The sequence below is a fragment of the Triturus cristatus genome, chromosome 2_2 (assembly GCF_964204655.1).
Source record: "Triturus cristatus chromosome 2_2, aTriCri1.1, whole genome shotgun sequence".
NCBI classification, from domain to species: Eukaryota; Metazoa; Chordata; class Amphibia; order Caudata; family Salamandridae; genus Triturus; species Triturus cristatus.
Window position 1 is genome coordinate 92189617 of NC_140582.1, and position 19261 is coordinate 92208877.

The 19261-nt window shown below is 47.6% G+C and overlaps 1 protein-coding gene across 1 annotated transcript in view; it reads right to left on the reverse strand.

Moving 5' to 3' along the window:
* LOC146861928 (glyoxylate reductase/hydroxypyruvate reductase-like) overlaps positions 1-19261 on the reverse strand; it is a 92406-nt gene that overhangs the window by 58898 nt on the left and 14247 nt on the right. Inside the window, exon 2 of the mRNA XM_085641096.1 lies at positions 6607-6737. Coding sequence (XP_085497222.1) covers positions 6607-6737 — 131 coding nt within the window. The remainder of the gene's footprint in view (positions 1-6606; positions 6738-19261) is intronic.

Below are 19261 nucleotides of genomic sequence, written 5' to 3' on the forward strand. Positions count from 1 at the left end.
GCTTTTGGGTCGAGCCTGGGAAGCGCATTCAAGGCTCTGCGAGCCATGCTTTATTTTATTTTACGGAGTTTAATTTAGCACAAACTTGACCTGTATCGGGTATCAGAGCGCTTCACATAGCACCAGCTGCGTAACAAGAGGACACATTCATTTTTGTTAGGCATGGGGAGATTAAGTGATTTGCCCAGAATCACAGGATGTTCAGCGTCATTGCCGAGACTCGAACCCAGTTCCCCAGATTCGAGGTCGACTGCCCTAGCCGTTAGGCCAACTCTTCATGCAGTATTGGAGTATGTTCTTGGAGCCCTTAAGTGTCATTGGCTTGTGTTGTTTTCCCTTCATAAATCCTGGCTTCGATTCGTTATTAGGCCTGTTAGTCCCTCCTACGTACTGCATTGTCTTCATTTGTTACCCCCCATGAGGGTGGCACTTTTAGTTCGGTTGTTACAAGGTACGTTGTCTTTAGTCTGTAAACACCATTTTCTGCAATGAGTTTTCTTACTGCAGAGGGTCTCTCTTGCGCAGTTGTGACCACTGGCTTGTTAAACTCGTAGCAAACAGGGTGCTCCTCAGGGGCCATGGGAGACAGAAGGGGGCTACTCGGCTACGCCTTCAAGCATTTGGAATGCAATACGTCTCGTATTTGTGAGAGTTTAAGCAATTGGCATTTTTAATGACAATGTCTTTTATTTGTTTTAAAAACCAAAACATAAACAAAAGGCGTTGTCATTTACAATGCCAGTAGCTCAAACTCGTGTAAATGCGAGACCTATTGCATTGCAAATGCTTGTTGATAAAGGAAGGATCAAGGTACCATTCACAAACGTTCGAGAATCCCCCTAATTGATATCAGAAAGCCAGGAAAAACACTTTCTCATAGGATAAAACATATACATATGGATCCATGTAAAGTAAAACTTCTATTTGTGCAATAAGTTCCAGCCATAAGAACCACACATGTGTTGAAGAGATCTTACATAGTCAGTCGCTCATGTGCTCACCGATACTAGATTGTAGCTGGTCTGGTGGGCTTCGTCCTAGAGACCTCTAATGTCCTAGAGACCTCTAATGCTGGCTCTTCAAGAGGCATGGTAATTTACAAAGAACCAAATTCTTTATCTAACCATTCACTACCTAACCGAATTGGGCAAATATTCCAATGGCATCATAGAAAGAAATTCCGACCTGCTTTCAATGGCCGAGTTCGAGACAAAAAAACTTTAATTTCTTTCTACTTAGCTGGGAAAGGTCCAGAGGAGCTAGTTGCCTTCTCCATCCATGGGATGGGGAGCAGAACAGACCAGAGGAACAGGTGATCTAGCCTGTGCATTATCCACTGAACCCCTAGAGACATTTTGTGTTTACCCATATGGAGGGTCACTGACTGCGGTGCTGCTTTTGTTCTTTATTTCTGGACCCAAACTAGCTAGTTTTTAGCATTTTATACTCTGGTTGGCAACGCAAACCTTCCATCTGCACCAGCATAATTTCCCGTGCTTTCACCTGCTTTTGTACAGCCCTCATACCATACAACCCTGCGTAGCCAGGAAAGGTACAGCACCTACTTCAAGAAGGGCCAAAACTGTATGCCAGTAGCTCCAGGCTTTTGGATTTCAATGCACTCTAGGGGAGGAATGGCATTTTTAAGACTGTGCTGTTATTTTTTATTCCCCCACTTTGACCTTTCTTTCCTTAAGTACTGAGACCGCCCTCACCCTGAGCTCAGGTAACCTATTCCAGATTAGGCCTGTGCACTATGTATGACCTCCCTTTAAAGCATGCCTTTCTACCCAGCACATAAATCTCTACTTCCATTGATTCTGATGGAGCCATAATGGTGAAAATATGTACAAGGACCATGGGCTCCATGGAAAACTGGCTTTATTTCTGGGACTGTGGACATGCAAAATAAAATAAAAATGGAAAAAAGAGCAGAATTTGGTCCCTGTACATCCCCTGAGTGACCAGCACAAAAACCTTCATCAGCAGGGTATCCAGAGACCTTTTCTGTAGAGGTTTTCTCAATCACATTCTTAGGAAGAGGTCTGAAACAAACTCAGTCCAACCCTCACAGCAAGCTTTACATACAAACTACACGCCATCCTGCTCCCCATACTGTACAGGAAGAAATGAGGGACTGTCGGGAGAACTGAAGATGGGACATAGATGGCGAAGCCAGTGACAGAAGTGTTATTCTTCTAGCCATGCGCCTTCCTCCTCCTGGAAGGTTTATAAGATTTTTGGAATGCTAAACGGTGGCAGCAGGGGCAGAGGAAGACCAGGACAGTAAAAACTGTGATGTGAAAAGAAAACGCACTTCCTGTCTTTGGCTGCATTCAGCATTTTGTTAAAAAATTAACATCAAAAGGTTTTTGGCAGTTGAATCGACATTGCTTTCTGGGCCACTGTTAAGTTTTCCAACTTCTCATCAAGATTGCCTCCTTGCTGCCAAGGTCACAGCTTTCAGATCAAATGCAATACATGTCATGCACAGTCCTTGAATCACCATTATGTGAACACAAAAGCATGAACTTGGGATGGGAACTTCCCCTGCATTGTCAACAGGTGTGTGCCTCTTCCCTGAGTGTCCAACTGCATTCTAACTTGTATTCTGATTTATTTTGGCTCTGCCTTTGTACTAATTTACCATTTGTAGTTAAGCCCAGGTCCGTCTATGATAATGCGAGGTCATGGACCTGTCCTGTGACCTAGAGCAGGAGCACACCAAGCGTGCCTTCAGAGAGACAGTGGCCTTCTCTCCCTGTCCTGGGTGTATCAAGTAAGGCTGTGGTGGCAGCATAATGTGTTGAGTAATTGATAGTTTGACCAGATCCTTTTCTTTTTAGGTCAAGCCCAGAAGCAGTGCGCAGCGCTGCTCTAGGAATCGGCCTCTTGGAATCACGTCAGGTTTTGTAGAAGCTTGTGCGTGTGGTGCTCACACGCTATTGGCCTTTGCGTCTGGCTTCAGCACACAATTGGCCAAAGGCATGTGGATGTCCCAGCTTCTTAGGAAATGTTTACTCCCAGGGAGCCAGCAGCGGCACGCAGGGGCCATCTGTTTTTAATTAGCGTGGCCACACTTGTCTTCCACGCAGTATCTCTCCCCACTCATTAGAAGGCGCGTCCCCTCCACCCTGGGCAAAGGACACACCCCCACCTCCACAAGAGTGCGCTGCGAGGCTGCGCTTGATTCCTTATAGCGCGCGCGCACCACTCGCGGGCTTAACTACACGCCTGCCTTCATTTTCACCATTGCAGGATTTATTATATTAATTTGGAGGTGCACCACTTGCGGGCTTAACTACACGCCCGCTGTCATTTTCACCATTGCGGGTTTTAATATTTTAATTTGGAGGCATATATTTCAGCAGGAGCATATCTTCGGAGCCTGTCTACAGTTTATACCCGCTGCTGTGTCTATTTCCTGGCCGTCTGTTCCTTGCTGTGGGTCAGCATGTGCACACTATTACACGCGATCTAGCCTGCTTTTTTCCTGGCTTCAACGATGCGGTTTAGTCCTGTGTGCATGCTCGTGTGCAAGTTACAAGCTGAGGGAGTGTGTTTTGTTTTTCTGTTCCTTGCTGTGGCGTTTTCCTCATCGGCACTTCCGAAATCGTATGCCATGTTCCTAATTGGTTCCTGTTTATTTTGGGAACGCGATTGGGGGGACTGAGCTGACGTCACCACAGTACGCTCAAGTGGTACCTCTGAGCAGTGCCGCTGCTCCAGCGCTGTTTATGCTAAGCAACTGTGCCATACGTGGTCTCACTAAGAACTGGCTTGTTAGGTCGAGCCTAGAGTCAGCCTAGCTCTAACTAAACACGTATAAGGTCCCAAAGGCGAGATCTATTGGCTATGCCAATGCTTGTTTTGTGTTGGGGACAGTCTAAACTACTGATCCCTCTCCTGAGACTGTCAAGGAGGAGAAGCCCAGAGAGTTTCTGGTGAGAGGAACACCCAGAGAAAACAGACTATATGAGAGATCGACGCTGGAAGTGATCACTGCTGTCAGAGGGTCACCTGGTCTCGCTCTGTGGTTCCTGCTGAAAACTGAATCCCGAAAACCCCAAAAATTGAACAATCATCATGTCTGCCTGAAAGCTGATGTGGGTCGCCATCTGGTGCTGCTGCCGCCAACAGAGGAAGAAGCATGTTGCTGTGGAAGCAGAGCTGGTCAGCCTGGGAAGGCTGCATCTGCCAGAGACAATCCTCACTGGCCAATCAGCACAGGGGGGACTGCAACTGTCTTGCTGTAGGACCCGTCTGCATTCGGCCAGTGGAGGCAACAACTGCAGAGGAAGCTGTGACCGCTACAGCATGACCTGCCGTGCTGCATCAGTCTCTCAAATCCGGTTCTGAAGGGAGGACGCCGCGCATGCCAAAAACCTATGCAACACCTAACCCCTTTCCTCGACCTCTGCAGAACCAACATACAGGTAACGCGGGCCTTCACGTGCTGTCAGAACAAAGAAACTGTTGCAGGCACCAAAGGCTCAAGTGAGAACTTGAAACTTTTCTGCCCCCATCAATGATGGGATTTGAGTGTGCAAACTGGTTGTGCATCTGACCCTGTGGTGTCACCACAAAAGTAATCTGCACCTGTGCCCAATTTATGTCTGTGCCACATAATACTGGCGACTATAATTGATGGGGTCAGGAGAGAGTAGTGTGTAGGTGGGTGGGGTGTAGTACCCACAGGAGATCACACCCAGGAGTACCACTCTGTATTTTCCATTTAATTTGCACTGTGTAGTATTTAATTCTGGTGTGCGATTGAAAGTGCTTTCAGAGAGAGACTAGCACTGGGTTGGCCATTAAGTTATTGTGTTGTTGGTTGCTGAGATTTGAGCTCTTGATCTCCCATGCTACCGCCCGAGAAGCCTGTGACTGCTCACCATCACCAGAGTCAAGTGAGGAAAGCATTGTACTTGGCCCAGTTTGTACAGTCATAGTAGGACTGGCCCCAGGACATCTGTGGGAAGTGATTTCAATCACCACAACTGGGTCCCAGTAGCCCGTGTGTCCTGCCCCTCAAGTGGCATCTAACACATGGTTCACCAATCCTCTTTAGTCACCAGGAGAGACTGGCAATCCTGCTGAAGCATTTAAAGAGCGTAAGCGGTATATAGGCCAACTCCAAAACCAGGAGTAGATTACAACATATGAACTCTTCAAAGTTGCATACACGCTCTTGAATGATATCCAAAGAGGCCAAATCTTCCCAAGCCACAAGGTCAGAATGGAGAAACAGTCAATTGCAATATTTATTTTTTGTTTTTATGTAGTGCGTAATACAGCTCAAGAGAAGCTTTACAGCACTTTGGAGAGCAGGGACTAGGAGGTTTACACAGAGGGAAGAGTGATGGTCATTCACCAGTTAAGCTTCTCCAACAATCATCAATCCATTGGACTCCTCTGCGATCCCTTCATGAAGGGAACACTCTACCCTGAGTGGTGGATACCGGCAAACACTGTACCCTCTGAGGTGGAACACCAACAATCTGGATGTGTAAAGTGGAGAGATTTCCTCAATTTGTTTGCATTCGTTGGGACATTTAGATGATACTGGAGACGTACAGACCGAGGATTGTTTATTTCCCTAACACCTTGTGCTCTCACAAAAAGTTTAAAAGAACGAGAGAAATAAAAAATAAAAAAATAAAAATAGGGAGAGAATGCAATAAACAAAAGAGGAAAAGTGGGAAGTGCAAGAAAGGGAGACAAAAGGAAAGACAAAGCTAAAGTCAGCCATAAGAAGGCAAAAAAAAAAAAAAAAAAAAAAAAACAAGAGAGAGAGAGCGCGCAATGAAAAAAAGAATAAGGCAAAATCTAAACTAGATTTAGGGTTTGCAAAAATGAAATTATCCTGAATTAAAGAGGTTATAAAGAAGTACAGAGAAATCCATTCCATATGAATCCGCTCATTGTATCAATCTATCCTCAGTGAACTGAAGTGACTGAGTGATGAATGAAAGGAAAGTTGGAGCGATTTAAAGAAGGGAAGGAGTGATGTGCTGAGCAGCAGCTTTGGAAAGAAAACAGTTTTATGGTAGAAAAGATGCAGCTCGTCCTCATCTCATTAGAGTTGCTGGTAATTTACACATCAGTAAAAGTGGTCACGAATGTTTCAAATAATGATGCAAGCAGTCTTTCAACATGTCAGATCACTTATATTTGCTATAGTCGAGCTTTCATTACTGTGCTATAATTATGCAATATGCACAGGTGCGCAACACGACAAAACATCCTTAGATTACAGTCCATCCACAGGCACTTGCTTGTGTTCTGGTTCAGAGAGGACCTGGCTTGGCAGTAGAGCCTGGACTGTTCCCAGTGGGGTGGAACCCAGGCTGGTTTGCATATGTTTGGGTCTAATATGAGGTAGTACGATGGGCAAAAGAACGATGGATTGGAATGCTACCCCGAGCGATTGCCAGTGGTTAAACTATTTGCAAGCACTCCTTCCATGACTTGTGTGTGTTTTATGCAAACAGTGGACAAAGACAGGCGTTTGCATTTGCTACTCCTGATACCTGAAATTCCTCTGTGGGAGAAATGAGGCTGTAGCAAGTCATGCTCATTGGTTCAAAAGGATGCTTTACCCACCTGCAGCATCCAGAAGTTCTTTATCAACCTTATCAGATAAAAGGCAGAGGAGTCCATGGGCGCCAACAATCCCCTTCAGCAGCTCCGCCCTGGGTATGGGCTCATCCGAGTCCCACTGTTGTATGCTGCAGCTGGAAAGAAAATGCATAATAAACTCCTAAATCACAAGGATTGCCAGAAACCCCAAGATATCACACATATGCATAGGTCATTAACTAATAAATGCGCTGTAGGTACCTGTAATACCATTAAGCAAAAATAGGGCACAGCTATGTCCTCATGAGGCAAAGCTTACAGTGAAGTGATTTTGTGACTGATTTAGAGTTTGACGGACAGGGCACTCCACCACGAAAGTGGAGAAGTATTTTCTCCGCCTAACCTGTGGTCCGCCCATTCTTTTTAGAATCAGGGGAGCCACCATGCTTCTGTCATCTGAACATCCACCTTGAATTGAAGTCAACTGACAATAGGCCATCGTCAAAGGGAATTCGGCCCCATCTAGGGCAGACATCCTGAAGTACTTTTTTCCTGTACGGGACCACCAGTGAAAGCCTGGCAGTATCAAACAGGAAAGCAAAAGAATTAGGCACATACCATTGAAGATTTGGCTAAAAAAGCCTCCGACCCATTTGAGGCAGTGTCATGAAGACCATGCATGAAACCGGTCCCAGGATGCTTGTTTCCGGTCCAGGGAGGACCTTGCCTGGTATTTTGGGCTGGACTGTTCCCATGGGGAACAGGGTCAAGACTGATTTGCATATGCCTTGGTTTAAACTGGAATTGCATGGGGAGCAAAACAACGATAGATTTAGTCCCAGATCTATGTACTGGGGTGAATGTATGACATTGTTCTGCGTTCTGTTCATCAATTGTTTTTGGATGAAGACCATGCATAGCACTTTAAATATCACTAGTATCTGACTGGAAGCCAGTGTAGGATCCGAAGAACCATGGCCACAGAAAGATATTTAGGAGTGCCTAGGACAAGATGTGCCTTCATTTTTTGAATGACCTGGAGCTTGTTAAGAGAGGAATTATTGATATTTAGATAGAGAGCATTACAGTTATCTAGATGGGAGGAGACCAAAGCCACAGCCACTGATTTGCGGAGTTCTGGCGGAATAAACATGAAGACCTTTTTCAGAGATCTGATGATGTAAAAGCAAGTGCTTGTAGTACTATTAAACTGCAGATTGAAGTTCAGAGAGTTGTCAAAAAGGACGCCTACATTTTTGGCTGATGACACCGGGGTCGTTAAAGAGCCACACGAATCTGGTCACCAGAGTTCTGACCAGATGGACTGCTGTGCTCCAAAAACCAACACCTTGATTTTATCAGCAATTTCTGAAAAATGTCTTTTACCCAGTTACTAATTCCCAACATTCAGTTTTTGAACTGATCTGCTACTAAAGGCACACTATAGGTTACAGACACAATGATTTGGGTGTCGCCAGCATAGGACAAAACCTGAAAACCAAAGGAACGGACCTTAGTTGCCAGCGGTGAAACACAAATATTAAAAAGGGTAGGTAGTGAGGAGTCCTGCGGGACCCCAAATGGAAGACTTAACGCCTTAGCCCTAAACTGTCCGCAGCTAAGAACTTGAACCCTATTCACAAGGAAGAGGCGCAAAAGGCTGTGCGCCTTGCCACCACACCTAAGTGCCATAGGCGATCGTCCATCTGATTAGGAGAGACCGTATAGAAATCTGCAGACAATGCCAGCACGACCAAATTTGCAGCTCCCCACTGATCAGCCTTACTTTGGATACAGTCTGCTGTCATCACTAACGCGGTCTCTGTGCTATGGACACAGAGTACACATTCTGTTGCTAGAAAGGACACATGTACAAAAACAAGGAAGACTCAAAAATCAGATGTTGCTTAGTCGACATGTATGTAAATGTAAATACAGAAGACCATAGTTCTAACCCAGTATTTCACGTTTTAATAAACTCTGCGATTCTGGACGGGAATTGAAAGTTGCAGATCCCGTATGTGCCCAAAAGCGTTTGAGATTATAAATAGCCTGACCCTAGTGTTTGAAGAGCCACTCTGCTACAAGTGACTGGGCAGGCTTTCTCGAAATGTTATGTTGGAGATTTCATTACAGCTTTTGAGCACTTAAAGATCACCAGGAAGGTCCGAGCTGGGAAGAAGAAAGCAACCCGCCTCTTAAAAAAAAAAAAACTTTCTTTGGGATTGTTATGTAGCGCTAATAACACTAAGAAACGTCTCATGGTGACAGCATATCATAATTCATGTGGGTTTAGCATTCAGGGATGGGTCTCAAAGGACAGAACCCTTAGCCCAAGTAATCACAGAGCTCTGCCCAATACCATTCATGAGAACACCTGGGATTCTGGGTGCAGACTGACACTGGAGGGTGCTTCGCCTCCATTTACGTCTCCCTGGAAGCTGCGCCCAGTGTGGTGAGGTGGAGAGATGTGTGTAGACATGTACAGCTGCAAGGGCAGAAGTCACAGAACGCGCCTATGTAGATTACCTCCTTCAACTGAAAACAAAAACCTTACATTTGTGTAAACACGTTGGGAGCTACCCCTGAACTGGACACCAACCTAGTCAAAGTCTCTGTTGTATCAGGTGTCTCCTTGAGACAATTGTGTGACCTTTTCCACAACAGGAGTCCACCCACTAGTCACAGCCACCTTCGGGTGCTGGTCATCTCCTCCTTCAGTTGGGGACCACCTTTCACACTGGTCAGGTGCACTAGGGATCGAGTGTTCAGATCGATCCAGTCCATTGACATAAGAGTAGTCTTTATCAGTGACCTCCTCTGGTCCTTCAGCAACCCGTTTGAACATTTACACATTTTGTTCGACATATTCTCCTGCTCTTTCAGCCATCAACATGGTCCTTCTTGAGAGGGTCATCATCGACGGGTCTTTTACAAATGGCAGCCTTAATTTTCCCTACAGATGATTGTTCTGTGCCAGTACCTAATCCCCGGATCCAATCCTCGACAAACAACACCCCGATCCTCACTTGCCCACTCATTAGGCCAGCTACTCCGTGTTCACTCTGCTCAGACACTGATTCAGTGGGTAGTCACTGACTGGATATGGGTATGACATCCCTTGAGTGTCTCCGAAGATCTAGGGTACAGGTGGGCACTTTGTTGTGGAATGGGCATTAGTGCAGAAAACACACCAGAAACTACACATTGCACAGTCCAATTTTGTCCTATGGGCTGTATTTAGATACAAAGTTTTCTTTAATGTTCCCAAAATCCCTCTACCTTCGCATTTGCTTCTGGCCTACGGGACTTTTTTTCCAGTGTTTGTTACAAAGTGTTACCAAGTACTCTGCAAATTCTCCTAGTTAGAACGGTCCACCACTGTTGGACTTGACTTAAACTGCGACCATCTGTGTAGTCCAAACCTGTTCCATCTTTGCAGTTACCCGTTAATACCTGGGAATCTGGGACACCTAGTCATCATGACCAAAATCTGTTGATGTGTGGCACAGAAATCCATATTAATTTTCAACAGGCTGTCGGGAATTCTTCCTCCGTGATTACTGGGTCCGGGCCATTGTGCCTCCTGCCTCACAGTACCACTCTATCAGCTAACATTTTGCCTCAACCTGTACATCTAGGTATCACACCTGGCCTTCGTTTTGACCACCTCTTGATAGCCTCAGTGTGCTAGTAGGATAATACATGGAATCATTTCAACAATGATACATGGAATCATTTCAGCAAACACAAAATTTAACTTGTGTTGATGATTGCCTTGGGCACCGCAGTACTTATTTTGTGTGACGACGGCTTTTTAACAATACCCTCACTGACCAAGTTCTGCATTCATTTACAAAGCAGCATGAGGCAGCCTATCAGAACTTCTTTTATCTTCATGAATTCCCAGAGAGCCCGCCAATGCAGAGACCCTTCTCTAATGAGTTCAGTGGCAGACCTATTTCCAAAGACCATAAGGGAAATTAACGAAGTACTGTTGTGCTCCCTTACAGTTGGTGTGGTGTGCATGCTTCTATTAAAGAGGCAGACTAAAGAATCAGAGGAGGCAGTTGAGAGGCAGCCAGGGGCTGAAGGTCAGTAGTGGTGCTGCAACTCGTGGCAGGACATAAAAGAAGTCCTGAGCCATGGCCCACAACTCCTCTTCACTCAGACTCCTAATAACGATTTTAGGGGTCAGCATGAGGGAGGGAGAGGTTCCGAGGTGTTTTGGGAGGTTGTTCCAGGTTTTGGCTACTAGGTACGAGGAGGAGCGTCCCAGGGAGTGGTTGTTGCAGAAGATTAGGACTTCGGTTTTGTCTGTGTTGAGATGGAGGCCGTTGTTTTTCATCCAAGCAGTGAGGCTGCTCATGCAATAGGCGAAGTTTGCTTTAGCAGTGCTGGCTGAGTTGGTAAGGAAGAGGATTAGCTGTGTGTTCTCGGCATAGGATGGTATGTTGATGCCATGGGCTCGGGCTATATCCGCGAGGGGCGTAGTGTAGACTTTGAAGAGTGTTGGGCTGAGCAATGATCCTTGAGGGACGCTTCAGATTTGTTTCTGAGGTGTAGGGGAGAAGGGAAAGTCTAACTCGTTGAGTTCCATCCATGAGGAAGGATATCCACTTGAGGGCCTGACCGCAACCCAAGTGAAGAAGCCTTTTGATGAGTGACTTTTGGGAGACCGTATCGAAAGCTGAGGAGAGGTCGATAATAAGCAGTGTGGCCCTCTCTCCCCTGTAAAGAATGCTTCTGATGTCATCGGTGGCCGCAATGAGGGCTGTCTCTGTGCTGTGGTTGGTGCGAAAGCCTGATTGAGAGCAGTCTAGGAGTTGATGGAGTTCTAGGTGATCTGCGAGTTGGCTATTGATGGCTTTCTCAATAAATGTATTTGGAAAAGCAGGAGCAAGATGGGTCTGTAGCTGCTGAGGGTGCTGAGGTCCGCTGTTGGTTTCTTCGATAGGGCGTTGAGTTGTGCATTTTTCCAGCTTGGCGGAGGTGGTTACAGAGGTGAGCGCGGGGGAGATGATGGTTCTTCCAAGGAAGTATATGAAGTGGGGGCATGGGTTTGAAGGGGCTCCTGAGTGAATCGTATTCATCAGGGTGTTGGTTTCTTTGCTCGAGAGGGGCTTCCAGTAGTATAGCTGTTATTTGGTGATGACTGAGTTGGTATCGGTATGCTGTGGGTCGAATGGCGTTGTAGATCTTGGTAATCTTCGGTTTGAAGAAGTTTGAGAGGTCATTGCAGAGTGCTTGACATGGGATTAAGACGTTGATGGCAGCTGCGGGATTGGAGTACTCTTAACGATGGGGAAGAGTCTAAGAATGAAGGCCTTTTTTTTGCGTCTCATAGTTGTTGGTGGGCGAGGTTGAGGGCCGCTTTGTATGTGGATCTTGTGGTTGCGTTTTTTGTCAAGTCTCCATTTTCTCTCAAGTGGTTTACAGTGCCACTTGGACTCCCTGAGGTTGTTCGTGTACCAGCTGGGTCATTTTTGTTCTGTAGATCTTGTTTCTGGTGGGAGCGGTGCGATTGGCATAGTTGGAAAACCATTTATTGAAAAGCTAGATGTCGACAGAGGTTCTTGGTGTGGTTGAGTGGGCGTTCCTGGAGGATCTTGGTCCAGTTTGCCCCAGTGTCTTGATGGTGCTTTGGGGTTCTCTGGTGGGGTGGCTTGGTGGGCAGGTATCTTGAATTGTAGGATGTGGTCAGAATCTGAGGTTGCTGAGGCTGTCGAGGAGGGCCATGGAGTTAGGGTCTGTGGCTTCTTCCATGTGGAAATTGAGGCTCCTGAGGTGGATGCAATGTGGTTGCAGAATTCCACGAGGGGGGCCGCGGGACGGTATGCCAGGGTTTCCTTAAGGGTGGCGTTGTAGTCTGTTCATATTTTGAAGTGGAGGTGTTCCATGAGATTGCTGTCCGAGTCCCTGGTGGTTGAGCAGTCAATTATGTGTTGTAGATGATCGCAAGTCCTCCGCATGGTTTGTGGGTTCTGTTCTTGTATCGGATATTGTAGGCGGGTGGAATGGCTGTGGCGATGTCCGGGTTGGAGGCTGGATTGAGCCACGAAGTGAAGGTAGGGTGTGATGCTGTTGAGGAGAGCCCAGATTTCGGTGCAGTGTTTCCCAATGGATGTTGAGGAGCATAGTGGACAGTTGGGATAGCCTTGTGGTGGTGGCGGCATGTGCCGGTTGTTTGGAGGTGTCTGCGACGGAGGTGTCGCAGGTGAAATCGCAAAGGGTGCAGGAGAAAGGTCCTAATGTGGTGCTGGAAAATGAGAAGCAGCAGCGTGTTTGCTGGTGAGTGTTGAAGTTGCAGAGATGTAGTGGTGCCATTCGTTGACTGACGGCAGGTGCGATTGTGGTGTTGCATTGGATGGTTATGGGGTCAGTGTTCCTGGCACTGGGCATGGTCCAGACACGGATGGGCACAGACAGGGTTCCAATTTGGCGCACCAGCAGCGTGCTCGCTGTGCATGTGCACTGCAAACTGTATTAACTAGGGCCTGGGGGGGGGGCGGGGGGGCTTCTGTTGGCAAAATGGTAAGTGGAAAAAACCCAGGAGGGGCAACCCGGGAAGCAGCGGTGTCACTTGGTCAAAAGGCAGCAACTGGTTCAGGCTGGAACAAGTAAGAACTCGTGCCTACTGATGCAGTTGCGCTGCGGCCAGTATTAAGTAGGTCCTAGGGTGGGCGGGGCTTCTTTTGCCGGGAAAAACTGTGGACACCAGGGCAGTGGTGGCGTCACTTGGTCCAAAGGGGGCAACTGGATCAGGCTGGAACTGGAGGCTACTAACAAGAGGCAAGCTAGGTGTCCAGATGCTTACTTATGTGGTTTCACTGCTGACTGCATTAAGTAGAACCTGGGGTGGGTGGGGCTTCTGTTGGAGTGAAAGAACAGTGAGCGGGAAAAGTATTAAGTAGGTCCTAGGGTGGGCGGGGCTTCTTTTGCCGGGAAAAACTGTGGACACCAGGGCAGTGGTGGCGTCACTTGGTCCAAAGGGGGCAACTGGACCAGGCTGGAACTGGAGGCTACTAACAAGAGGCAAGCTAGGTGTCCAGATGCCTACTTATGTGGTTTCACTGCTGACTGCATTAAGTAGAACCTGGGGTGGGTGGGGCTTCTGTTGGAGTGAAAGAACAGTGAGTGGGAAAATTCATTAAACATAATGACACCAAAAATGACAAAAACCCAGTAAAGGGAACAGGAGAAATGTTTTTAGATATATTTGAATGAAAAAACATTAAGAAAAAGTAAAGCACCAATGGTAGTCTAAGTTTGTGGTTGACTGAGACCTAGGAACTGTTTCAGGTCAACTGCTATGGTACGCAGGTCACATACACCACTCCGGTTGTTTGGAGATTTTACCTTGGGACATAGTCTCTGAAATGGAAGTAGACATCCTCCAGCGGGGCAAGGTTTCAGGCTGTATCCAAAAAGAGTTCAATGAGGCTGGACAAACATTGGAAGAGGTGCCACTGAAGCAGTTGAATTGGACAGGAAGAGAATTGACCAGGAAAAAAATCTAGTTTTGCACCCAGAGAGTTCCACTCGTCGGTTGGATGCTTTTCATGCCTTCGCATACTTAAGGTTTGTGCATTTGGACTTAGTCTCTTTTTCAAAGCTCAGACTCCTCCAGCGGGACAACGTTCCAGGCTGTACCCAACAAGTGTCCCACAGGCCAGATATCTTCTTGCCAAGGGCCCACTGAAATGGATTTGCTGTTGCGGATAAGCTCTGAGTGGAAGTTGCCAGTTTGTTCAGCTAAGTGCAGTTGTACCTTGGCAGATCGAATTGGGAGTTTGGTACGGTCCTCTTGAGGTCTGGAAGTCCCAACTGTTTTTAAGGTCCAACTTTTCAGGTGTGTTAGAAGTCCAGTTAGATTCAGCCAAGGGTTCCAGGACCTCTGGAACAGTACTTAAGGATGAAGTTTCAGTACACCATAGACCACTAGCAGGGACCTATCCAAGTCTGGTTGCTACTAGTCAGCTGACCACTTCAGGAATAAGGTCAACTCACCCTGGAATCCACTTCTTTTACCTGGATAGAAGTGTGAGCAGGTCCATCCTTTCAGGTCTCCTCATAAGTCTCAAACACAAGGTGGAGTCTTCCTTATGTTCTTCCACAGGTCCAGAAAATGTTCTCAGGATGGTACAACTCGGGAGCCACATGCATTGTTGGCACCAGCTAGTGGGTGGAGGTGACTCCTCCCTAACCAGTGGGGTAAAGATTCCCATAGGTAACCCTACCGACTTTTGCAACAGTTCCTTTTTGCCCATCTGCACAGATCCCACATAGCACCTTATTCCCAATAACCAAGATGGGAAAACCCTTCTCCTATAGCTCACAGCCTGTGCACAACCCAGAGTGAGGGCCAAGGTAATGGGCAGTTCCTGGGCGACCCCCTTGTGGTCACTCACAACCAGTTCTGGGGGGTAGACTTCTTCACACTGCGTTTGATGCCAACCGGACTGCTGGGGAGACAAAGGCTGGTTCTCTCCAGGTGTCACCTTACATTTACTTGCAACAGGGTGGGCATATATGAAGTCAATTAAGTTCTCGGGTCCATCACAACTAGTCTTACCGCCAGGGGAAGAGAAATCCTTCCTATACCAGGCTTTTGCCCCTGTTCTGGGAGCATTTTCACACCTTATTAAAGTCAAGCACTTACTGGACATCTGTAGGAGAGCTAATATAAATTAGCCTCCAGGAGCTTCAGGCAGGAAAAAGGTAATTTGCCAAAATATATTTTTCCAAAATATTTACAAAAAATCTGACCACCATTACATTGGACTTTTGTTTTTAATAAATTTTATTAAAAAGAGTTGCTGAATGATTTTTCTTGATGGTCCAAAACTTGAGATACAGGATTAATATTTTAATCTGTACTCCAGCTTTCCCATACGCCAGCCACAGCTTTTCAAAGAGTGAAAATAGCTTTTGGAGGTTTGTCACTGCAGGACATGGTGATATTACATTTCTACATGTCCCTTCTTAAGTCTCGCCTAGGCAGCGCTTGCGCTGTCTCGTTGCGACATGCAGTATACACTACAGTGTGGAAGCTACGTGGAAGCTCCGCCCATCTTTTTTCATTGGGTTGTGACCTAAATGCTGCCTTCTGATTAGTTGTAGGTTTGTTAGTCCCTCCTTCTGAGGACCATGTCGCCATTTGTATCCTTCCACGGCTACTGGCCCCTTTACTGCACAGACTACTTTTTTTCCTGGCACCCTCCCTCCCCCCCATCCCTCCCGCAGACTGATGCCTGCTCGTCCCCCCTCCCCCCTTCGTGCCCATTCGCTAATTTTCTGCGTGCCTAAAGCCCTTGCAGGTAATAAACAGTAACAAAAGACATGCACTGCTAACTCGGGAGCTCGATCTGTTTATACCTCGTTAACATTAAGAAACAAGTGATTTTCTAATATGTCCAGGCACATTATGGGTTGGCACTTAGCAGTACAAAATCATCTCTAATTGTATTTAACGAAAATGTGATCTATAGGCCTTTATGTAAAATTTAGGAAGCAGCTTAAATTATAATTTAAATATATCATACAAGTTGTATTTATTTCATTAATTAATCTTGGATTCGTACAAATTACTATATGTTCATGCAGCTTCTTGTAGTATAGTTTTCAGGCGGTGTGCCCATTCTCCTTGACTCAAAGCACCATTTCAAGATGTCTGCCATATTAACGCTAGTCCTTTCTCTCTTCCGGTTGGACTCGGGATTGCTGGAAGGCGGGCGAACTAGAGCAGCTTTAGGATGAGAACCAAGCATTTATACGTTACGTTGTATTGGGATAACCAAGCTGGGAAAACATCTGCTTCAAATTTGAGGCGAACTCGAAGCATGAATTGTTGGTGCGTCCCCCGGGTGAACCCATGGGTTCGGCACTCAGCCCCTCCCGGAGGAGCCCCCACCTGCAGCCGCCCGCCAGGTCTGACTGCTCATGTCCTGAGTCAAAACTTTGATGAAGGCCGATCCGGATGCGACTCTGGCTAGCCAGGAGGCCGTGCTGCTGACCGCCAGGGCCACGGTGAGGGCGAGATGGGGTTCAGCCCATTGAGAGGAATAGATGGGAGTGGAGTAAGGGGAGTCAGGAAAGAGTGGTGATAGTTTAATATCTGAGAGGTGTGAGAAAGCGTCATCTTTCTTGTATGGTATGCTCTAACTTTTTGCTGAATTGCTGAATGTACTTTGACTGAGTGTGCCCTGGACTCCTGCCAATCAGGTGCCCAGGGCCTATGATCCTTCCTTCCCTAAAAACCTCAAACCCAAATTGGCAAACCCTGGCCACATGTCAGCCCCTAGTAAATGGTACCCTAGGTACCCAGGGCCTTGTGAACAGGGAAGGCCTCTAAGGGCTGCAGCACTCATTGTGCCACCCTTAGAGGCCCTATACCCTAACACACACACACGCACTGCCCTTGCAGGCTGAGTGTCTGGGTACAAAACACAACAAAGAGTCGACATGGCCCACATTCCTGTGTGCCATGCCCACCACCTACATTGCCCTGGCATACATCAGCCACCCCTCTAGCTGGGTGCCCTATGACAGTGGTGTGGGCACAGGAGCATGAGCCTTGTGCCCCTACAATACCCAGGTCCATTCCTGGGCACTGTAAGTGCAGTCCTGCCATTTAAGAGTACATGGTGCTGAGAGCTCATCAAATACGAACTCCCCAGCACCATTATGGCAACACTGAAGACTGAGAAGTTTGGTATCAAACTACTCAGCACATTAAACCCGTACTGATGCCAGTGTGGGATTTAATGTACCAAGCACCCCAGAGGGCATCTTAGAGATGCCCCCTGAAACCTAACCCACAATCCACGTCTCGTCTGGGAGGCTGCCTAGACTGCCACACAGCAGACATGTTGCTGGACCCCTGGGTAGGAGAGCCCCCGCTCTCCTGGGCCTGCAACAATGCACATCCTGGGCGAGGTGCTAGATCTCCTCCCCCAGGATGGACAGGGGGAAGCTTCAAAGGCATGCTGCCTCTGTAAGCTTCCCCAGGCCACTTGCTGTCCCCACTCTGGCGGGAAGCCTGGCCGGAAACCCCAAATAAGGACAGGGGATGTGCCAGCCTGCCAACCCCACCCCTCCGGTGGGAGAGGCGAGGTGAAGCACATCTCCGGGCGCTCGCCATCTTGAAGATGGGAGGCCCTGCCCAATCAGGACTAGGCTACTGCCCCCTCCCACAAGAGAGTGGCAGGATAGGGGGTGTACCCACTCCAGGGCAGGGACCCATTGGTCCCTGCCCTTTACCTTCCTGTAACGCCCCTAAATCTAGTATTTACGGGCTCCCTGAACCTTCCTTCCTTAGATTTCCGATTCTGAAAAACAAAGAAGAGCAAGAAGAAAGAAGACCTGCCGTACAGCTGCTAAGAAGAGGAAGACACCAACTGCTTTGGCCCCAGCCCTACCGGCCTGTCGACCCTCGAACCTGCTCCTGCTACAACCCGGCACCTCTTGAGGCTAGCAACCTCACAAACCCCAGAGGACCTGCCTACCTTTTGGCTCTAAGCACCTGGGACTCCCATGAGCAGAGGTGCTGCTCAAAACCAGCTTCTAACCCCTGGCATCAGCCCGGAACCACAAACCCTGCACACTCTGCACCCGCCAAGCCTGGCCTGTGTTGGAGTGAACAAAGACCCCGAGGACGTCCCCCCGGCGACTGAGACCCCGAATCCAGTACCCAAGGACACACCTCGACGCTCCCGACGACGCCAGCAGCCTCAGAACCAGGTACCCCCCCAACCACGATCAACAGAGGGTAAGATTTACCGACACCAAAAGGCACCCCTGCACCCGGCGCCCCACAGCCCCCTGTGCCCAAATCCTGGGTACCTACAGATCCTCCAACTACCCAACTTACCTCTCGAAGTGGTGGTGGCACCTGAAGAATCTTCGTCCCCGAGCTTGCAGCCTTTGTGCAACCAGGAGCTTTCCCACTGAAACCCATTGAGCTCCCGAAGGCTCAAAAGCAACCTGCACCCACCCGCCCGAGTGGCCCTGGCAGTGTAACCTCTACACCTATCTGCTTCCCCATTTGCCCTGAGCAAGTGACCAGGAGCCCAGCTCCCACAGCCGCGTGGCCTGCTAGTCAGCAGCCACCAACCAAGGCCCCCCTGCCTCCCAAAGGATAACATTGGGCCTAACTCACTCTGCACCCGGCTGCCCCTGTGCCGCTGAGGGTGTAACAACTGTACCTACCTGACCCTGGGAGATCCCCGAGTCTGTGCCCAGAACCTTAACTCTGCCAGTCGAGTACTTACCCAAAAGCCGATAACCCAATTTTCCTCCATAGGGTAACATTGACTAGTTTCTTCTGAAATTTCTTCTAAGTGTGGAGTTTCTAAAACTTAAAATATTCACCAAAAATCAGCCGAGTAACGAAAATGAAAATACTCACCTGCTATTAGGAGAGATCCCAGTGCTGGATCTTGGTGCCCAGTACTGACCCTGAAAAATATTCACAACCGTACTTACCAGTAACCCAATTTTCTTCCATAGGAAACCATTGACTGTTTTGCTATGAAATTTCTTCTAAGTGTCGATTTTTGCAAACTTCAAATATTCTTTAAAAATCGTACCAACTGTGAAAACGTAATTACTTACCTGTTTTAGATAGAGGTCCCAGTACTGAGTCTAGGAACCCAGTACTGGATTACAAAAGTAACGA